The sequence below is a fragment of the Mastigoproctus giganteus genome, chromosome 6 (genome assembly GCF_048544385.1).
Source record: "Mastigoproctus giganteus isolate SK-2022 chromosome 6, ASM4854438v1, whole genome shotgun sequence".
Taxonomy (NCBI): Eukaryota; Metazoa; Arthropoda; class Arachnida; order Uropygi; family Thelyphonidae; genus Mastigoproctus; species Mastigoproctus giganteus.
In genome coordinates this window covers 163,681,371-163,703,327 of record NC_143580.1, presented here as the reverse complement: position 1 = coordinate 163,703,327, position 21,957 = coordinate 163,681,371, and the positions used below count along the sequence as shown (strand labels likewise).

Here is a 21,957-nt window from a genome sequence, read left to right as displayed (position 1 = left end):
ATGTAAAGATGCACACAAGTGAGTGCTTGTTGTGCATTGTTACCTGCCAGTCTGCCCATAAATACGTAAATTAATCAAAAAAAGAAAAAAAAAAGTGTATACCTATGTATATGTTGGACTGGAAGGTGTGCAGAGGGATTGAATATATGAAGATTTAGTATTTACTGTTTTCCGGCACTGGAGGTCTGCCCTAACCACACATAGTACTCTGGGATGCATAGAGTTCCCTATAAAGGCCAGAATATGCATGTGTAAGTGTAGGGTTGTTCATCTGGCCATTTAGCCACGGGGGGGGGGGCCTTGTGGGACCCCACATTGCTCATCACTAACCCCGTGGAGGTAGGCCAGGCAGTGCAACAGGGGAAAGAACTCTGACTAGGAAACTCAGAGTTGCCTGAGCTTTCTAGGGGTGCCTAAAGGGAAAAAAATGCAAATTAAAGTGTGAGTACAGGAGATAGTTTGAGAGTGGGGACAAAAGGCAGGTGAGAAGAAGAGAGGACAAAGAAAGAAGGCATCCTCCAGTTGAGTGAGGTAGGGGGGAGGGGGGAGGAGTTAGGATGTCCCTGGATTGGGAAGCTCACCCAGGGATAAAAGATTGCACAGCTAGGGTGCTGAACAAAGATGAATGGTTGTTGGCTACAAAAAGATGACAGTTTCACCTGCCCCACAACAAGGTATATAGATGGGATTATACAGGTGACCCCCGCTTAACGCTGATAATTCGTTCCAGAAAAACAGAGCGCTAAGTGAATCCGCACTAACCAAGCGCCGCATTCCCATAAGGTAACTGGAAGGTAACAACATATGTATTTGTGAGTTGCGGTCGGTGCCATAGGATATTTACTAATCAATAATAAACGGCAGTGAAAAGACGCACAAATGTCGGTCAAAATATTTAATATTCAAATATTTGTAAATATAAATATTCTGCATTACATACGTATATAATTATGTGGTAACTACTTAAGTATCAAAATTAAACTTAAATTTCCAATTAAAATCATGAATTTAATTGATCTAAATTGATTTAATTTAATTGATCTAAATTGATTTAATTTAATTGATCTAAATTGATTTAATTTAATTGATGAATTTAATCATGAAAAATGTGTCGATTTTGGGGTTGAACTTTGGCCCTCTTCCAAATAAACTAAAAGGGGTATTAATTTTAAATCCCTCACAGCGTTACCACTCAACAATAAAGTCAACCGATCCTTCGCCGCTTTGAAACCTGGCATGTCTTTTTTCTTCTTTCAATATGAAACTTCTTATAGGCATTCGTTTCCACAAAAGTCCTGCTTCATGTATGTTAAAAACTTGTTGAGAAGTATAACACATAATATCCCTCTTCAATAATTTTAACAAGTTCTTTTTTGAAAGTTTCAGCTCCTTGATCAGCACCTGCGGCTTCTCCCACAATTTTAAAACTATTCAATCAGCCCTTACTAGTTTTAAATGGTTCCAATTTTTTTTTTTTAGGTGAGTTTTCTTCAGATCATCATATAGGCTAATCTGTCTCTCCTTTTTTTTTTTTTTTTTTAATAATATTTAACTTAACTGAATTCTGCATTGCGATATTATCTTCAATAAAATTAGTTAAAAGTCTTTCCATTTCAATCCTAATAGGAGGCCTAGCCCTAGTTGCTTGCAGTGGAACAGCTATCTTTCCCGATGCTAAAATTAATTCCTTATTTTTTTTTTAATTGTTCTTACAGTTAAACTTGCAAGTCCTAAATTATGGCACACATCCGCTTGTCTTTGACCGGAATCAATTCGCTTCAAAATGTCTAATTTAATTTTCAAATTCAGTCTTTTTCTTACATTTATAATCTTCATACTGCACCCAGACGTTGTTGCTTTTTCATTCTTATCGGCCATTATTAACTCTTCGAAAATGTAACTGCGTTGGTTGCATTAGTTACGTACGGTTAAGTCACTGTACTGCAATTAAATTAGCATGCAAGAAAATTTCACTGAGCATGGGAAACGTTTTAACTGTATTTTTATATTAATTTTCAAGCTATTGACTCCATCAAATGAAACAATTTCGTTAAATATGCCAAAAATGCAATCTGTAAAAGAACGTTATAGTGATCTGTGACAGCGTTATAGTCAGATACGGGTTATAATATAAGAACAGCGTTATAGCGAATCAGCGTAAAGTGAACCGCGTTATAACGGGGGTCTACTGTATAGTCAAGTTGGAGTAGACTGTCGAGTTTAGATATTAATCTTCAGATTGAGCTGGAATCAAGTTGGCCTGGATTTTCAGGTTGTTCCTACATTTGATGAACACTTCCTGGGAGAACTGTGAGAGTGCGATGAAACAGTCCTGGTCAGCAAGGAATAAGCGCTTTTGTCCGGATGGAAGCCCTGTCATGGATGTGCGATGAAACAGTCCTGGTCAGCAAGGAATAAGCGCTTTTGTCCGGATGGAAGCCCTGTCATGGATGTAGTAAGAGACGCTCTGGAGTGGTCATAGTTTGGGCAGTGTTACAATATACGCTCCCAGCTTTCTGGGAGCTCATAGGAGCAATAAGGACCTTCAATGATGCCAAGTTCAGGAAGTTTAGTGTTTAGGGAGCCATGGACAGTGAATGAAGGAGGTAAAGAGACCAGAGGCAAACCAGAGTGAAGGCTTAGGGCTGGTGAAGGCTATTTAGGGAATGAATCTCTTTGTGACAAGACCTTTAGGAATGGAATCCCAATGCATTTGCCAGACAAGATAAAAAGTGATTTGAAACATTTCTTTTTTAAATTTTCGGGTCAATTGCCAGGTTCACACTGTAATTTAGGATAGTGGTTGGAATAATTTTTCTTAGGACAGTAAGATAGCCCGCTACAGATAACCTCCAGATCAAGGAGAAGCCCACCGGATCTGGAGGGCAGGAGTACTAACAGTACAGCATGCCCTAGAGATGGTGAGGAGCATGGTAAGATGTATTTATTCTAGCTTCATTTTAATTCCTGGCAAGTGTTGCCCTGTAAGCCCAGGCACCTGCCCCATAACATACAATAGGCAAGAAAATCGCCTTGTAGAGCAGAGTGAGGGAATGACCACGGAGGCTCCAGTCCATGTGCATGATTGTTTTCACCAAGGCAGTGTATTTCCTAGTCTTTGTTCCAAGATATTGGAGGTGTGGAGTAAAAGTGAGGTTGCTGTCAATAATTCCAAGATATTTTAACTTGGTGACTAAATGAATGGTGGTGCTGCCAATCTTAATACCAGGGAGACACCTAATGTCAAGTTTTCCCTTTAACAAAATGGCCTTGGTTTTGTAATTATGGTAGGCCTTCCCACTTGGACGCAGTGGGGGGAACCTAAATGGAATCCCCCAACTTGTTTTGCTGATGCCATACATCCTGTCTTTTGAGGCATGGCGTGGGATTTCATGCAGAATGGCACGGTGTATACACAGAGTGGACTCCCCCTAACATAGGGCAGTCTGACCCAATGACTTTCCTCCCATCTCCCCTTCCCTCACCTACCATCCCAACTTTTTGCCTGGTGGATCCTACCACCACAAATCTTTTACTTTTCTTTAACAGTCCACCCCACATGTGAGGATGGGCTACTCCCACAGAGGTGCCCCTCTATCCCATTAACTTCCTATAGTCACCTTAATCTTCTTCATTTGTTAGCCCCCTTCACTGTCACCCCTTTCATGTTTTCCTCACTGAGCATTTTTGCCCCTCCTAGGGCCGGTGCACCCAAAACTTCTTTCAGACTTCTATATTCTATCCAAAAGACGGCAGTTAGGTTAATTAATGACTCATCTATAACAGAGTCTCTCCGCTCTCTGTTTCTGCTGGATGCCTTTTCTAAAGATACTTTCATGGGCAATGTTCTTCTGAATTGGCTTCTATAAATCCCATTCTCTCTTCCAAAGCAGTCCGAACATGTCTGAACATGAACAAGCAGTCCGAACAAGGGCAACACAAATAATTACAGATCTGTTAGTTTAACTTCTGTTCCATGGAAATTAATGGAGGCAATGGTTACAGAAGCACTGCAGGATCATCTACACAAGACTTCAGTATAGCTTGGACACAGCATGGGTTTATTAAGGGGAAGTCTTGCCTGACCAATTTGATTGGATACAATGATGTGGTCACAAAGGAACTGGATGCAAAGAATAATTTTGATATCATACAAAGGGTACTAGGAAAGTTTTGCAATACAGCTTTGTTTATTTAATTTTTTCAAAGTAATTTCCTCTACATTCAATACACCTCTCCATCCTCCGAAACCAATCTTTAAACCAGTTCTGCCAAGTTTCACTAGGGAGTAAAGCACACTCGTTGTCCCAAGCCCGTAGAAGGTCCTCATCACTGGAAAACCGCCTCCCTTTTAGCTTCATTTTCACATGCGGGAACAGTGCAAAGTCGCAGGGAGCAAGGTCTGGACTGTAGGGAGGGTGCTCGAGAAGTTTCAGTCCTGTCGTGGTCAAACATTCGGTGCAGGCTTTGGTGCGGTGAGCTGGAGCATTTTCGTGATGGAGGTACCAGGTGTCCATTCTTGACTTTGGCCACAGGTTCTTCATAGATCCAATGACTTTAGGCAGGCATTGTTCAGTATACCACTTAGCTGTGACTGTCTTCTGCGTGTCCAAAACGACACGTTCCACAATTCCACTCGATTTGAAAAATACAGCTATCATTTTCTTCTTTACAGATCGGGATTTTCTGACAATTACGGGTGTGTCGTCATCATCAAAGACCCAAACTTTGTTTTGAGCCTTGGTCGGCAGATCGTAATAGTACAGCCAAGTCTCGTCACCTGTCACGATGTTGTTCACATACTGAGATTGTCCCTTATCAAACTTTTTTAACATCTCCCGGCACCAAGTCACACGTCGTGTCATCTGCTCTTCAGTCAGTTGATGCGGCACCCAGAGAGAACAAAGTTTCTTCACGTGCAAATGATCTTGCAGAATCGAACGAATTGCTGGTGCATTTAGGCCCAAAGTATCCTCTATCTGTTGGTAGGTCACTCACCTGTTTTCGTCAAGCATTTTCCTCACAGCAGTAACGTTTTCCTCCGTAACTGACGTTCGTGGCCTTCCCGGCCTCTCCGAATCCTCCAGAGTGAAATTTCCCCTTTGGAATTCTCTATACCACCTGAATATCATTGTACGATGTGGACAATCATCATCTAGTGCAAGAGTCATTTCTTCTAAGCACTGGTCTATGGTTAAACCACACACGAAATTATACCGCAAAACTGTCCTTATCTCATTTCGTGACCATGATGCCATCGCAAGCACTTTACATTCTCACTACTAATGAATAACTGAGCCCATCGACTTGGCACGGCGGCTACTATGCACGTATGAACATGTCTTAACATGCAGCAACAAGCAGCTTCCTGTGATTCATTGTTGCGTCATATTGCAAAACTTTCCTAGTACCCTTTGTATATTTGGATCTTAGAAAAGCTTTTGATACTTTTGCACATGGAAGACTGCTGCACAAATTGGAGCAGTATGGCATTGGAGGCAAATTGCTGCTATGGATAAAGGGATGGTTGAGTGGGAGAAGACAGAGTGGTAATCAATGGACACTGCTCTTCTTGTACTAATGTTATTAGTGGAGTCCCTCAGGGTTCAGTGTTGGATCCATTGTTATTTTCTATATTTATTAATGATATTGATGATGGTATATCATGCTTAATGTCTAAGTTTGCAGACGATGCGAAGGTTGGCAGGGTTACTAATGACATTATGCTAATGCAACACGATCTAGAAAAGTTGAGCAAGTGGGCTGAGAAGTGGCAACTGAAGTTTAACAATGACAAATGTAAAGTACTGTATATGGGAAGCAGTAACCCCAGAGTAACGTATCAACTGTGTGGTACTACACTAACAGTGATAGAAAACTAAAAGGACCTGGAGGTAATTAGGCAGTCAAATATGAAGTTTTCTGAGCAGTGCAGACAGTCTGCAAGAGTAACTCATGGTGTCTTGTCAATGATATACAAGAATTTTTCTAGCAGGGATAAGGAAGTGATTATTCTCTTGTATAAGGAAATGGTCAGACCACACCTAGAGTACTGTATACAGGTCTGGAAGCCTCATTTTAAGAAGGATGTAGAGCTGCTGGAACGAGTACAAAGAAGGGCAACAAGATTAGTGAATGGAACAAAGGGGTACTCTTACGAAGGAATGCTAAGTTTTGCAAATTAGTGTCTGGAGACTAGGCATAATATATTTCCGACATTCGTGCATTGAACAGATTCACCATTTTTCGAATTTTATATAGGCGATCCCGTGGACATACCTCTTTCTTTTCTGGATTTTTTGCAAAATGCATGGCCCGCAGTAATAAACGATTCCTGCTCGTGTTATCTGCGAACACATGTAATCCGAACAGGTTATCTGTTTTCCAATAATCTTGTATGCAGTTCAGTCGAATGGTTCCCATATGTAAAATCAATCCAAAAAATACCGGCATTTCATCTGTAGTGGTGTCCTTCCATGCATTTATTCGAGAATGTTCTGTATTTCCTCAGGGAAGAAGTATTTCACAAGCATAAACATTTTTTTGTGTGATTATTTCATCAAAGATATTGTCAGTCAATAAATGACAAAAGTAATCTATAGGATTATCACCTGACACAGGTTGCAGCAAAGACTCAGATTTTGTAAAACGAAACTGTTTCATCGATGTTACGTCATTTTCCCACATGACGTTTTCCAACTCACTGGAATCCTGCTGTGGAAGTGTAGCCTCTTTCACAATATCTTCTTCATCTACACTTTCCGAATCCGAAGCGTCCTTTGGAGGGATAAAATCTTCGTCATCGTCGTAACTGACATCACTGGGATATACATCAGATAACTCTTCCAACATTTTTGCAATTTCTTCATCTGTAAGAGATTTTTTATATTACACTTTTCTTCTTTTTGGGTGCAATGGACCTGTTAAACAATCATCTACACAACTCATATTACAAGGCTTTTCCATACACCACGTAACAAAATGTTCAACACCACATACAACTACATATAGTTTACATCCTTTACTTGACGCCGAAACAACTATAGACAGCAGAAACACAATGCCAACTGAAGTTGAGAACTTCATACTAACGTCTAAAGAATCCCGCACGTGATTGGATACTGGGTATTGATGCCACATCCCGTGCCTGAGCATGATTGGCTCTTCAATACTGCTGCGACATCACGTGCTGGCGCATGATCGGCAGCGAACGTGTTAAGAAAAAACCAGCTGACTGGCATTGTAATCCAAACAGCGACAAAGGCTGCGGACAACAAAATTAAACAGAATCTCCTGCTTGGTGAGATGGCGCTAAAAGATGACAAGCCCAAAACCAGAGGCCCAAACATTATTTTTCACCTGGATAAAAGTAAAGGTAGAAATGAAATTCTCACAGATACGATAAGAACTTTCAGAAATATATGACAAAGTATGAAATGAACAGTGAACTTAGGAAAGACGAAAAACAACACAAAATCTAAGTCAACACAATTCTGCAACTGGATTGATGAACTTTCACCACGAGCATGGCAAATCATCTCCAAGTAACAAAGAATTTATATAGGATGGGATATCCATTGGTATAGGGAACATTTCCCCGTACCCAAGTGCTATTGGTGTCTTAGGTTCGGGCATACCTCACACACCTGTTCCCAAAAAGAAACCTGTGGACACTATGCTGTCAGAGATCATGAGTACAAGGATTGAAGAAAAACACAACAGGCCAGATGCACCAATTTAATATCTGCTGGGCTGTCCTATAGTCACTCAGTGAGGGACCTGAAGTGCCTGATCTACGACAAGGCAGTAAACCAGCTTGAACAGAAAACAGATTATGAATAATCTCCGTGATTCTATTAATGATCGGGCATTGAAGTTCTTACAGTTGAATGCCCAGCAAGCACGTACAATTGTCAATCAGATAGGAATAGTCATGGAAAAAAACCAGATAGACACAGCATGTATCCAGGAGCCTTAAACCTATGGTGGCAGGGTTCAGGGATACCCCAGAAACTGTTGAAGCCCCCAGTTTTGTAGGTATTTACTACATAAGTTGACATAGTAGTCAGAAATAGAAACATCACTGCCACCAAAGTAAATACCCTATGCACTCCACTAGCAAGCAGTCTATGCACAGATTACTTCCCCTCTGGGTTCACTTCACATTATATCAGGGGCTTTCAAGCGGGGTGCCACAACAACATTCCAGGGGTGCCATGTAATTTGGGCTTAAGTTACTTAAACTTATTTTTTTCTAAATTTATATGTTGATTTCATTATAAAAAGGTGTACAGTATCTTTTTAATTTTGTGATGATCTATAATTGATGTTTACTTAATACCTCTATATAAAGAATAAAATTATTATATACTCTATATATATAATTTGTAATATGAAATGTAATTTTTATAATTATATTATTATAATAACTATCATATAACATATATATATATATATATATATGATAGCTAAACTCCCCTACCAAATACACAAATACACTGAAAATTGAGTAGAGGTGCCGCAAAACAAAATAAATTACTTAAGGATGCCGTTATTAAAAAAAAAAGGTTGAAAAACACTGCATTATATCAATGTACTGTGGATCGAATCGAGGTATCACCCCTCTATTAGCATTAGCATTAGTAGAGGCATTTGATGCAAGAAAGCAAGCTTATGCAGCATCAGCCAAAAAAAAAAAAAAAACACCACTTCCACTTCACCCCTCTGTTTGTTCAAAATACCTGTCCAGCTGAGCCTTAAACTTATTTAGGCTATCAACTTCCACAACAAGGGATGGAAGTCTGTTCCACCAACCAACCACCTGCTGGCTAAAGGCAAATTTACGCACGTCTATCCTACATCTGTCTTTCCTCAATTTCAATTTATGCCCTCTCAGGTGATTATTCTGAGCAAGAGGAAGAACCCCATCAGCATTGAGCATGCTCAAACCATTCAAGGCTTTATACACCTCTATCAGATCACCTCGCTGGTGCCTAGTCTCCAGACACTGTAATTTGCAAAACTTAAGCCTTTCTTCGTAAGAGCACTCCTTTGTTCCATTCACTAATCTTGTTGCCCTTCTCTGTACTCGTTCCAGCAACTCTACATCCTTCTTGAAATGAGGCCTGCAGACCTGTATACAGTACTCTAGGTGTGGCCTGACCATTGCCTTATACAAGGGAATAATCACCTCCTTATCCCTGCTAGAAAAATTCCTATATATCATTGACAATACACCATGAGCTACTCTTGCTGCCCGTCTGCACTGCTCAGAGAACTTCATATCTGCCTGCACAACCACCACACCCTATCCAGATACTCACAATGGCTCTTCACAATTCTGACAGCAAAATACAAAATGTCAATGGATTCAAAATGTAGATCTCCCCTGTGGAATAGCCACACATCAGATAGACCAGGAACTTTTAGTGGGCAAGAATTGGAAGAATTCCTAGCCACATTACTTCAAGTCCTAAACCAGCTACCCAATCTGCTGATGTACTGAAGTACATTACACAAAAGTGATTGATGTTAGTATGGAAACACAAGCCTAACACAAATTTATAAACTGGCATGTGTAGAAGGCCTGGACTATGTCCAACTACTGTGCTATAGCCTTTCAACCGGTGTACCAGCTAGATCAGGCCCCCTACAATATATTACAATATCAAATGAGCAAACTGGAAAAATATCAAGAAACCATAGGATCCCTCCTAAGAGAGAGACACCCCTAGAAAAGAATAATCACATCAATCCAAAGGAACAGGTTAGGCAACTTATAAACACTATCATCAGAGCAGCAGATGCCTCTATGGAAAAGAAAAACCAACCTACATCAAATGCAGTTCCCTGGTGGTATGCAAAGCTAGATACTCTCTGGCAAAGAGTGTACCAGGCAAGAAAGCACTTCCAAAAATCCAAAACAAATTGGCCACCAGATAAGTTACATGCCAGAAGAGAATCCGAACCTTGAAAAATGAATATACAAGCCTAATAAGGCAGAAAAAGAAAGACTCCTGGCAAAAGCTTGTTGGTACAACTGGTAATGTTGACCCATGGGGGTGTGGTTTAGTGAATTGTTACCAACAAGCTGCCAAAAGGTAATCTGGTTAACAACACCACAAACACTGAGGCTGGCCAGGCTATTAATAGCTGGGAGGAAACAATCATCAATATTCTTGATACACTGTTTACAATAAATGACAATTCCTTTATGGAAGAACAATCAAACATATGCACTGAAAACAATAACTATCAAATTCTGGAGACTGAAATGCCTTTCATCACTGAGGAACTATCCACAGCACTAAATAGAACCAAAAATAACAAACGTCCAGGCAAAAACTTAATTGAAATATAAATGGTGAAAGAAAGTGAAAGGTATCCACATCATCTCCTATAACTATTTAACAATTGCCTGCAAAAGGGAATTTTCTCTACCCCATGGAAACAGGCAAACATAAGGTCAATGTTAAAAAATCCGGAGAACCCTTCCCGACAGACCTGAAATCATACCAATCCATTGCCTTGCTGCTGGCCCAGGGCAAAGTATTGGAAAGGCTGTTACTGATCACGCTGGTTACACACTACATAAATGTAAATCTTCAATCAGTCAGAGAATATGAATTTAAACAAGGCTGCTCCACTGAGAATGCCATGAACCACATAGTGAAGACAACAACGCCAGGTGGGAGAAACATATGCTAGCCATATCCATAGACTTTGCATGATCCTTTGATGCCCTCTGTTGGCGAGCATACTTTGCACACTGCAATGTTCTGGAATATCACAAAACCTGTAAAAAAATATCAAATAATACATTTGATTATTTTACCAAATCAGCTCTATCCCTAAGATAATACATTATCTTAGGGATAGAGCTGTATCAATCAAAATCAGATATCACTGCACTACCAGAAAAGTCACACAAGGATGCCCTGGGGTTTAGTGCTGGGTCTCTGTTTCTGGATGAATTCCTGGAGATGGATATAGGTCCAACAGACATGGTGGCCTTCGTGGATGATCCTGTTTTGCTTGTTAAGGCCAACACCTGGGCTGTTTTGGAACAGCATGCCAATCTGGTAATCAAAACTCTCAGAAATGGGCAAATATACATAGCTAAAAATATCTAGCAGTAAAACCAAGTTGATTCTTCTGAAAGATAACTTGAACAGATGTCCACATGTTAAAATTGCAGATAAACAATAGCCTTTGTTACAGAATTGAAATACCTAAGTATAATTAGCATTAGCATTGGCATATGATGCAAGAAAGCAAGCTTATACAGCATCACCAAAAAAACCCCTTCCCATTTCATCCATCCATTTGCTCCAAATGTTTGTCTAGTTTTGGCTACAATTTATTTAAGCTGTCAACTTCTATGACAGATGGAACTTTGTTTGCAATCAACCACCCGATGGCTAAAGGAAAATTTCCAAACATCTCTTCTACAACTGTCTTTCCTCAATTTGAATTTATGTCCCCTCAGGCAATTAATATCTGCAAGAGGAAGAATCCCATCAGCATTGAATATTTGACAATAAGCTAACTTTTTACCCACATCTCATGAATTTAGCCAAGAAAGTCAGAAACTATGCTGGTATATTTGCTAGAATCAGCCGTGCTGACTGCAGGTTAAAAACTGAAGACATTCGACCTTATACAGACAATGTTCCTCCTAGTTATCACCCATGGTGCAGGCACCTGGTATTAATTGCTATAGACAAAAATAAAAAGAAGCTAGAGTCCATACAGCACCGTCAGTACACCTGCTCTGCAGGTCTTGGCAGGGACACTGCCACTCGACCTAGAGGTTGACAAAAGTGGCCTCAACTATAAATTCAAGAAACAAATCTCAGCCAACATTCTAGGGATTACAATAAACATTGGGACTGATACCAAACGGGAAAGTAAAATACTGGCTTCCCTGTGTCAGCAATGGCACAGTTGATGGGCCCAGACATCCAAAGGTGAAGTCACTAGGGGATTCCTGCCGCAGGAAAACCCTAGTTTCCTCCACACTGCCTCCATGATTTCCCCAGGGCTTTATGCCACATTTTTGCTAATAGAGCAGGGCTCTATTTAGCAAATGCTGAATGCAAAGTTGTGTCAGCTGGATCTAACTTTGGATCCCAAATGTACCTGCAGAGCTGATAAAGACTGGGTCCATGTCATTTATGACTGCCCCAACTACCATCCTCACAGATGTAAACTTATGTCCAAGACTGGACCAATTGTTGTGGAGATGACCTACTCATCTCACCTACTCAACTCTGATGAAATGCATTACATAGCCTTCTCTGAATTTGCTCAAAAGTTTTTGGGACCAGGAAAAGCAACCATGCAATGGCAATACAGACTGTGATATCTACTGGCTATAACAAACCCAAATGAGTTGGCCTGTTGGAATGTGTTTCCCACCCAACTGTTTATGTTTATGTTTGAAATTGTTTTTTATTTTTTTTTTCATATCTATTATTTTTGCAAGTGTAAGTCATTATATGTGTTATTATGCTATATATGTCTTGTTTTCATGGGTATTACTGTTTATAGGAGTGCATGAGAGCAGATGAGTCTGAATGTGATGCTGTGTATACGTGTGTCCTGTGCTGGGTGAAAAATGAGTCCACTTAAACCAGAGGGGAAAAACAAAATTTTAAACATTGTGTTGTCCTATTCAGGGTACTGTGATGAATAGGTAAGTGTTAAATTTGGTCCTTGAGGCTGTCACAGACATTCTCTCAGATATACCAGACAAGCTGTGCCTGCTACCTGGGAGTCTAAAACACTGCTGGAACTGATATTTGGGTGACACTCAAAGTCAAGTGGACTCAATTTCGGCAAAGGCCAGATGGTCTATGACAGCCAAATCCTCTGCTTGCACCTTCACAATGGTGCGACTGTTAGTAATCCTGGGTATAACCCCCATGTGCAAGCACACTGCGGGTGACCACCCAGGTGTGAACTAACATAAGCAGGTATCGAGGTGTGGCACCCAAGCCACATGGAGGAATGCTGCCCCTCTGTGTTACCAAGCAATACTAGGTTGCAGATGACTCTCATCAACCGGTGCAATACCACCACTTTGCTTATTGGAGGCTTTAAGTGGTGAAACTCATGTTTAGTCTCCAGAGCGAAGTTCCGGTCAACCCTCCCCCATCTCTTCCATCATGCAGTATGACTGATGTCTTTTGAGGTTATGATAAACCGCATGGCAAGATCCAAACTTCATTACATTTCGAGGGTACAGCTCTAAAATGGGTGATCACAAGCCGGCGACTAGTTAGTACACAGGACCGAACCTATTGGTAACTCTCTAGGAGGCTTCTGGATCAGCTAGTGTATAATCTTGCTAACTCTACTCTGCCAGATAGTAACAGGAGGTAGTCCGAGTTCTGTGTATGCAGGGGGCATTGTTGAGGCCAAGTTATGTCAAGGATCTGGGTATATTCTTACCATGTGTAAGCCACATCCAAAAATTTAATTACTTCATACACCATGTCCCCCCCCCACACTTTTTCTTACTATTAAATACGCCATGAATTGTCAAACTAATAGAGCAAACTTATCTGTGAAAAGATCTAAACCTCCCAAAAGCTAACTAGTTCATTTCACAAATATATGTGGTCTCAGTTCTAATCTCAATGATATCCATTTCCACTTAGTCTGCCAAACCCCATATATACTTTTTCTGACAGAATTTCAGTTATCAGTTGTCTCATTCCAGTTGTCCAAATTATTCGCTGTATGATTCCATTAGCCTCAAAGGTGGTACTTCAGCATATATCCATTCTGATATTCCACATGTCAGAGGCTCGGTAATTTGGAATCTCCTCTTTTCGATCTTCTCTGGCTTAAAATCTATGTACCTCATTCTGTCAAATTCATCTGTTGTCTCTACCCTTCTCCCACCTCCACTAATCACTTGGAACTGTTTGACCTCCTCTCTTTGCAACTTGACTTTCTCCATTTCAACTTTCCTAACAGTGAGGTAATTTTTCTTGGTGATTTTAATGTTCACAACTCCAGCTGGCTTCCATTTTCTAGTCACACTGACCCAGATGGTCGAGATGCTGAGGCTTTTGCAATTACTAATGACCTCGCACAGATTGTTAATTTTCCTACCAGAATACTAGACAATCCTAATCATATGGCCAACGTGCTTGCTCTTTTTCTCACAAACAACCCTTCTAAGTAGACGGTCAAAGTGAGTGGTCCTTTATACACTTCAGATCACAACCTGGTGATTGTCTCTTCTCCAATGGAGCCTTTATCTCATGGCTATTCCCAATCTCATGTTGTTTGGCATTACAAGAAATGCAAAATGGGATGGCCTGCAAGATTTATTTTCATATTTTCCTTGATCGGATTACTGTTTCAAAACTTCTGTCAACATTTGCAAGTCAGTGAAATTATTCTTGTATGAATGTAATGGCTGACGTAGCCGCGTGGTCAGGTGCGCAGGAGCATAAGTACACTTGCCTTGAGTGACCTGGGTTCAAGCCCATGGCTGCTAAATATGGTCCTGTTTCTTGTATTCTGTCTATTTTGTGAACTCGTCTATTTTGTGAACTCGTCCCTGAGCATAAACAGAAAATTATTTGTTTATTTATTTAATCCTTTATTCCACAATCCACCTTAAAATCTCATTCTTTATCTAAAAAAACCCACCTCTGTCAAAATCCAGTTGGTTCTATTGTCACTTCAGTCAAGGATAAAGCTGACCTGATAGCATCCTATATTTGCTCCACCTCATGTATTAATGACCTTGGTAAAACGCCTCCAACCACTCCCAGCAAACTCCATTTAATGCCTCCTGGGGGGCTTTGTCAAAGGATGTCAGAGGAATTTTAATGAATCTTGATGCTAAGAAAGCTCCATGTCCTAATGGTATTTCTCCACTTGTTCTCAAAACCTGCACTCCTGAACTTACTCCTGTTCTTTTCTGCATTTTTTCACTTTCTTATTCCAAAGTTGTTTTTCCTTCTGCTTGGAAATTTGTTCATATCCAGCCAGTTCCTAAAAAAGGGTGAAAAATCCCTCCCATCCATTTATTGTCCCATTGCAATTACTTTTTCTAAAATAATGGAAAAATCAACTAACTGCCAACATTTAAACTATCTAAAAACATTCCATCTGATCAACGATCGCCAGTATGGATTCTGTCAGTGTCGATCCACCAGTGATATTCTGATGTTATCCATTTATGGACAAATTCAATGGAAAAGTTTGGTAAAACACAATCAGTTGCTCTTGACATCTCAAAAGCTTTTAATCACATTTGGAGTAAAGGTCTTCTAAACAAGCTTCCATCTTATGGTTTGCTAACTGTTTTTTGCAATTAGTTATCCAGTTTTCTCTCTGACCACTCACTGAGGGTGATGATAGATGGCTCTCTGTCTTCTAACTTCTCCACAAATGCTGGTGTACCCCAAGGTTCAGTTCTTTCCCCCACTCTTTTCCTCTTGTATATTAATAACCTTCTTCCATTGACCAGAAATCCTATCCATAGTTTTGATTATGATAGCAATTGCATTCGAATTTCCAGTTTGAGAAAACTCACCCTACCCAATCAGCTTCAAGTTCTCGAATATCAGCTAACAATTCCTTAAATGCCGATCTCAAGGTAATTCCCCAGTGGGGCAAAGACAATTTAGTTGATTTCAATCCTTCTAAAACGCAGTTCTTTTCTATGCTTATCTTTGGTGACTATCTGGTTTCTAGGCAAGGTGATATATCTCTTTTGATGATCACCCTGACTTCTAATCTCTCTCTCTTGGCACAAGAACATTACAAATATTGCTTCCTCTGCATCTAAAAAACTTGGTTTTCTCTTTTTCTCTCGGCGTTACTTTTCTTCCACACTGCTCTTCACACTGTACAAATCACAAATCTGCCCTACCATGGAATATTGTTCCCACATCTGGGGCGGTGCCCCAAAACCTCTCTCAGGCTTCTAGATTCCATTCAGAAGAGGGCAGTTAGGTTAATTAATGACTCATCTCTAACAGAGTCTCTGCACTCTGTGTCATAGACTTTCTGTTTCTGTTGCATGCCTTTTCTACAGATACTTCCATGGGCACTGTTCTTCTGAATTGGCTTCTATAATTCCCATTCTCTCTTTCAATAATCTTTCAAAATAATCCGAACACATGCCGCCACCAGCCAATATCCATTTACTGTCCAACTAAAAACTTACAGAACCGAACCAACTTTTCATCTTCCTTGTTTATTCATTTAACTGCCGGATTCTGGAACAACCTTCCTTCATACATATTTCCTGAAAATTACGGTCTACAGAAGTTGAAGTCTAATGTCAACAAATATCTTCTTTCATCTTCTCGACCTCCAACACATGCACAGCAGTAAATACTATAGGTTCTAATACCTCTTGTGTTTGGGGTTTTCATAAAAAAAAATACCTTGTACCCCGAATGTGTTTATATATGGTATGGAAGCTGATTTGTATTTAATCTGTTAATGGTAACACCTGTTATTATGTAGTCCACAACCAACTTTGATGTTTTTGACAATTATGTATGGCCTACATTGTGGCAGTACTAAGGAAATGGGTCCTCTCAGTATCAGCATGACAACATTCCATATCATACAGGCCTGGCTTGTGAACAACGACCTGCTGGTTCAGAGCTGCCCAGATCTAAACTTCATTGAACACTTGTGGAACAAACTGGACTGCTGGATTTTGGAAGTAAGGTAAAACAGCCTTCTTCCAAAAACTGGTTGTAGCAGCTGCTTTCAGAGAGGAATGGAGAAAATTAACAGCTGACATCTATTGTAAGTTGGTAGAATGCACCTAGGAGGGAGCTGAGCTGTCAGACAGGCCTAAAAGAGCTTTTACCTTATATTAGGTAAAAAGGCCACTTTGCAACTATTTGTGTAATTTGTACTGGAATGCTTGTGGTCACATAGTGCATTTCCCTTGTGGTTCATCAACCAGCAAGCTATGTAAACAACCAGAGAAAAATAAATGGATTGAAATATGGACTGCAAAATAGAATTTTGTATTGGTAACTCAATATTATCAATTTTCTTAATAAACAGAAAATAAAAACTTACACGATGTTCTCTTCTACTAGCGACTTGTCCTGAAGCTATTAATAGTTTGTTGGGATGCAAAGCTAAACTAAAGAACATTTTAATAGTTAAAAAAGTTTAAACCTTTATTTGAAATGTTTTCAAAAATTTCAAATTTTAAATTTCATGGTAGAATTTAATGGTTTCAAGTTACAAAAACAACAATGGTACTAAATTTATAACAGATTTTTATGAAAAAATATATACAGTTTTAAAGAACACATCTGAGACTATGAGGTCAAATAAACTATTTCTACATTAATATTTAAAATGCTCTGGCAAAGTGGAACTCTTATGAACTATTACAATATCATACTATCACAATATGGAATAACATTATATAACAATAACAATATTGCTTCGTATAGAACCCATGCAATGACATAATGCTTGGAGATAAGATATAACTGTAATCATAATGTTTTCTAAATTTAATAACATTAAAATGTTTCTGTAAAAAAATCTGTAAAATTTAAAACAAATTAAAATATATAATATATAATTAGAAGTAAAGGCAATGTCTATTACAGAATCTGAAAATTCCAACGTTACAGCAGTGCTGCTGTTATAACACAGGATCCACAAGAAAGTGATAACTGTGGATGAAACATGGCTTCATCATTCTGACCTAAAAATTATGTAATAAAGCTTTATTTGTAAGTCTAAATCATCACCAACACCAAAAAAAGGCAAAGTTTTTGGATTCTGCAGGAAAGGTTATGGTCATCTCTTATTTAACATTCAAGGAATGGATTACCAGCATGTTGTGCCACATCATGCAACTGTTACAGGACCTTACTACAGAACTTCACTGCACACACTATCAGAGTAATTAGCCAGCATTAAAGTTAAATAGTAGTAGTGGCAAATGATGCAAGAAAGAAAATTTATATAGCATCAGTTGGGGAAAAAAAAACTACACACATCAACCATCCAAGAATTTATCTAGTTCTTCTTTGAATTTATTCAAACCATCCACTTCCATGATGACATATGGAAGCCTGTTCCAACAATCAACCATCTGCTGGTTGAAGGCAAACTTCCACAGATAAATCCTGCAACAATCCTTCAACTTCAGCTTCAACTGCCATTTCTCAGCCCATCAACCCAATTTTCCCAGATCTTTTTGCAGTAGCTCACTCTGATTACCATCGTCAACCACTATGCCAACTTTTGTGTCATCTGCAAACTTTGACATTAAGCCTGATATAACTTCATACATTGATAACCACTCCCTGCCTTTCACTTGGCCATTCCTTTATCCAAAGCAGTAACTTGCTCATAATGCCACATTACGTAAGTTTATACAGCAGTCTTTTATAAGCAACAGTATCAAAAGCCTTTCTGAAATGAAAGCATATGATAAATTTATTTTTTGCATCCAATTCTTTGGTCACTGCATCATAGTAAACTCTTAGACTGGTTAGACAAGACTGCCCCTTAACAAATCCATGCTGTGACTGCAGTATAACTGCATTCCTGTCCAGATGGTCCTGCATTACTTCTTTAACCACTGACTCCATTATTTTCCCCTGGAACAGATGTTAAGTAGCAGGTCTGTAATCACTCATTTCACATTTTGTTCCCCTCCACCGCATGAACTGGGGATGCATTCGCACATCTTCAGTACATAGGGACCTCCCATGAATCCAAGGACGCTCTCAAAATTATGGCTAAAGGCTTGCTTTTCTCCTTCATTATCTCTCTTAATATGATTGCATAGATTCCTTCCACCCCGGGTACCTTTTTTTATGCCCAGCTTCAACAATTCCTCTTCCACTTTCTTTTCAATCACAAAGTCATTTAGCTCCCCATTGGAGTTTGATAAACTTCTGGCATCCCCCTCTCCTAAAGGATTCCTTATGTGTGAATGTACATGCAAATTATCTATTAAATTTCTCAGCAAACTGTGCAAGGTCATCAACAGTTGTTAACCCATTGATATCAAGTGGCCCAATCTGATTCAACCCCTTCCTTCTACTGTTAATATAAGCATAGAAGTCTTTGCTGCTTTTCTTTGCCAAAGACTTCTTATAATCTTCCTTAACTTGCCTAAACTTTTTTGTGACTTGACTACAGACTAATTTATATCTACCATATGCTTTTTAATAACTTCATAGTTTATATACATCTCATGCACTTTTCTTCTGTGCTACTTGTCTCAATAGTTCATCTGACATCCATTTAGGTCTAACTATTGAACAGTATTTATTCATTGGTATGAAAAGCTAGTAGCTTCTATAATTACTTCCCTTTTAACATTTGCTCTTGGTAACATCATTAGTTGGTCCCACCACATAGAATTTAAAAACTGTCTCAGACAACTGCAGCCACTCTTACAAAAGAAGAATCATTTCCCTTTACCCTTGACAGTAGTTATGCCTTTAATTCTAGGTGGTAGACGACTCTCATCAACCAGTGCAATACCACTACTTTGGCTTAAGGTGATGGAACCCATGCTTAGCCTCAACAGAAAAGTGCAGTCAACCCTCCCCATTTCTTCCATCATGCAGTATGACTGATATCTTTTGAGGTTATGATGATGAACACCAAGGCAAGAGCCAAACTTCCTTACATTTCAAGGGTACAGCTCTAAAACGGTGTTCGCAGCCCGACTGCTAGTTAGTACACCGGAATAAACCTGTTGGTAATTCTCTAGGCGGCTTTGGGATCAGCTGGTGTATAATCTTGCTAACTCTACTCTGACAGATAGTGACAGGAGATAGTCCAAGTACTGTGCATGTGGGGGGCATTGTTGAGGCCAAGTTATGTCAAGGATCTGGGTATATTCTTACAACGTGAACACCATATTCAAAAATTACATTACTTCATACAGCATCCCTCCCCCCATTTTTTCTTACTATTGAATACACCATGAATTATCAAACTAATAGAGCAAACTTATCTGCAAAAAGATCTAAACCTCCCAAACACTTCTAAGTTCATTTCACAAATGTACATGGTCTCACTTCTAATCTCAATGATGTCCATTTCCACTTACAGTCTGGGAAACCTAATGTACTTTTTCTGACAGGATCTCAATTATCGGTTGATTAAACCACTGCTCATATCAGTTGCCCAAATTATTCGCTATATGATTCCTTTTGATTCAAAGGTGGTACTTGTGCATATGTCCATTCCGATATTTCCTGTCAGAGACTTGGTAATTTGGAATCTCCTCTTGATCTTCTCTGGCTTAAAATCTCTCCACCTCATTCTGTCAAATTCATCTGTTGTCTCTGACATTCTCCCAACTCCACTAATCACTTGGAACTCTTCGTAACTTGACTTTCTCCAGTCCAACTTTCCTAAAAGTGAAGTAATTATCTTTGGTGATTTTAATGTTTACAGTTTACTTAATTAAAGTCATTACTTTAATGTTTACAGACCCAGCTGGCCGAGATGCTGAGGCTTTTGCAATTACTAATGACCTCACACAGATTTTTCATTTACCTACCAGAATACCGAACAATTCTAACCATACAGACAACATGCTTGATCTTTTTATCACAAACAACCCTTCTAAGTACACGTTCGAAGTGAGTGGTCCTTCAGACACCTCAGATCACAACTTGGTGATTGTCTCTTCTCCAATGGAGCCTTTATCTCATGGCTATTCACAACCTCGTGTTGTTTGGCATTACAAGAATGCAAAATGGGATGACCTGTGAGATTTATTTTCTTATTTTCTTTGGTTGGATTACTGTTTCAAAACTTCTGATGTCAACATTTGCTCAGATCGTGTCAGTGAAATTATTCTTGTAGGAATGGAATCCTTTATTCCACAATCCATGTTATTATATCGTTGTTTATCTAAACCTTGGTTTTCGAATAAATGTGCTAAGGCTGTTCAAGAGAAGAATGTTACATATCGTAATTGGCTTGTTTCCAATTCTTCAGTTTAATTTTCTGCCTACACCAGAGCTTCCAAAGAAGCAAGAAAACTTGATTCTTGCCCTAATTGTAAAGCACTTATTAATCAGTCCAAACTATATTTTGAACAGGCTAAGAGTATAAAACTTGCTTCATGCCCTAATGGTAGCTGAGTATTCTGGTCTCTTGCCCAAGCCAATAGCTTTGGCAAGAAGGATGCCCAACTTTTGCCCATCTGTGCTCCCACCTCTGTCAAAACCAGATGGTTCTATTGTCACTTCAGCCAAGGATAAAGCTGACCTGATAGCATCCTATTTTTCTTCCAACTCATGTATTAATGATCTTGGTAAAACATCTCCCACCATTCCAAGCACACTCCATTTAATGCCTCCTGTGGTCTTCCATCAAAAGGATTTTGATGAATCTTGATGCTAAGAAAGCTCCAGGTCCCGATGGTATTTCTCCACTTGTTCTCAAAACTTGTGTCCTGAACTTATTCCTCTTCTGTGTCACTCTTTTCACTTTTTTATTCCAAAGGTGTTTTTCCTTCTGCTTGGTTATTGTTATTTGGTTGTTTTTAGGAGTATTAGCAACTAAGGCCATATTGCTACGGGGATATGCGATGATCATTTCCTGACCTTTCCGCATCCTCCGTATTTGTTGGTCATGGGCTCGAACCCCCCTTCTGCTTGGGAATTTGCTCATATCCAGCCAGTTCCTAAAAAGAGTTACAAATCCCTCCCATCCATTTATCGTCCCATTGCAATTACTTCTACTGTTTCTAAAGTAATGGAGAAAAAAATTAACTACCAATTCTTAAACTACATAGAAATCTTCCGTCTGATCAACAATCACCAGTATGGATTCCGTCAGTGTTGATCCACTGGTGATATTCTGGCTTATGTCACCCATTTATAAACAAATTCAATGGAAAAGTTCAGTGAAACACAAACAGTTCCGTTTGACATCTCAGAGGCTTTCGATCGTGTT

General features: G+C 39.4%; 1 protein-coding gene across 5 annotated transcripts in view; it reads right to left on the bottom strand.

Moving 5' to 3' along the window:
* LOC150084715 (echinoderm microtubule-associated protein-like 2) overlaps positions 1-21,957 on the bottom strand; it is a 364,524-nt gene that overhangs the window by 204,240 nt on the left and 138,327 nt on the right. For all 5 annotated transcript variants that reach the window (XM_090376571.1, XM_090376573.1, XM_090376572.1 and 2 more), the window contains one exon: positions 17,077-17,143. In XM_090376571.1, the coding sequence (XP_090232697.1) occupies positions 17,077-17,143 (67 nt within the window). The remainder of the gene's footprint in view (positions 1-17,076; positions 17,144-21,957) is intronic.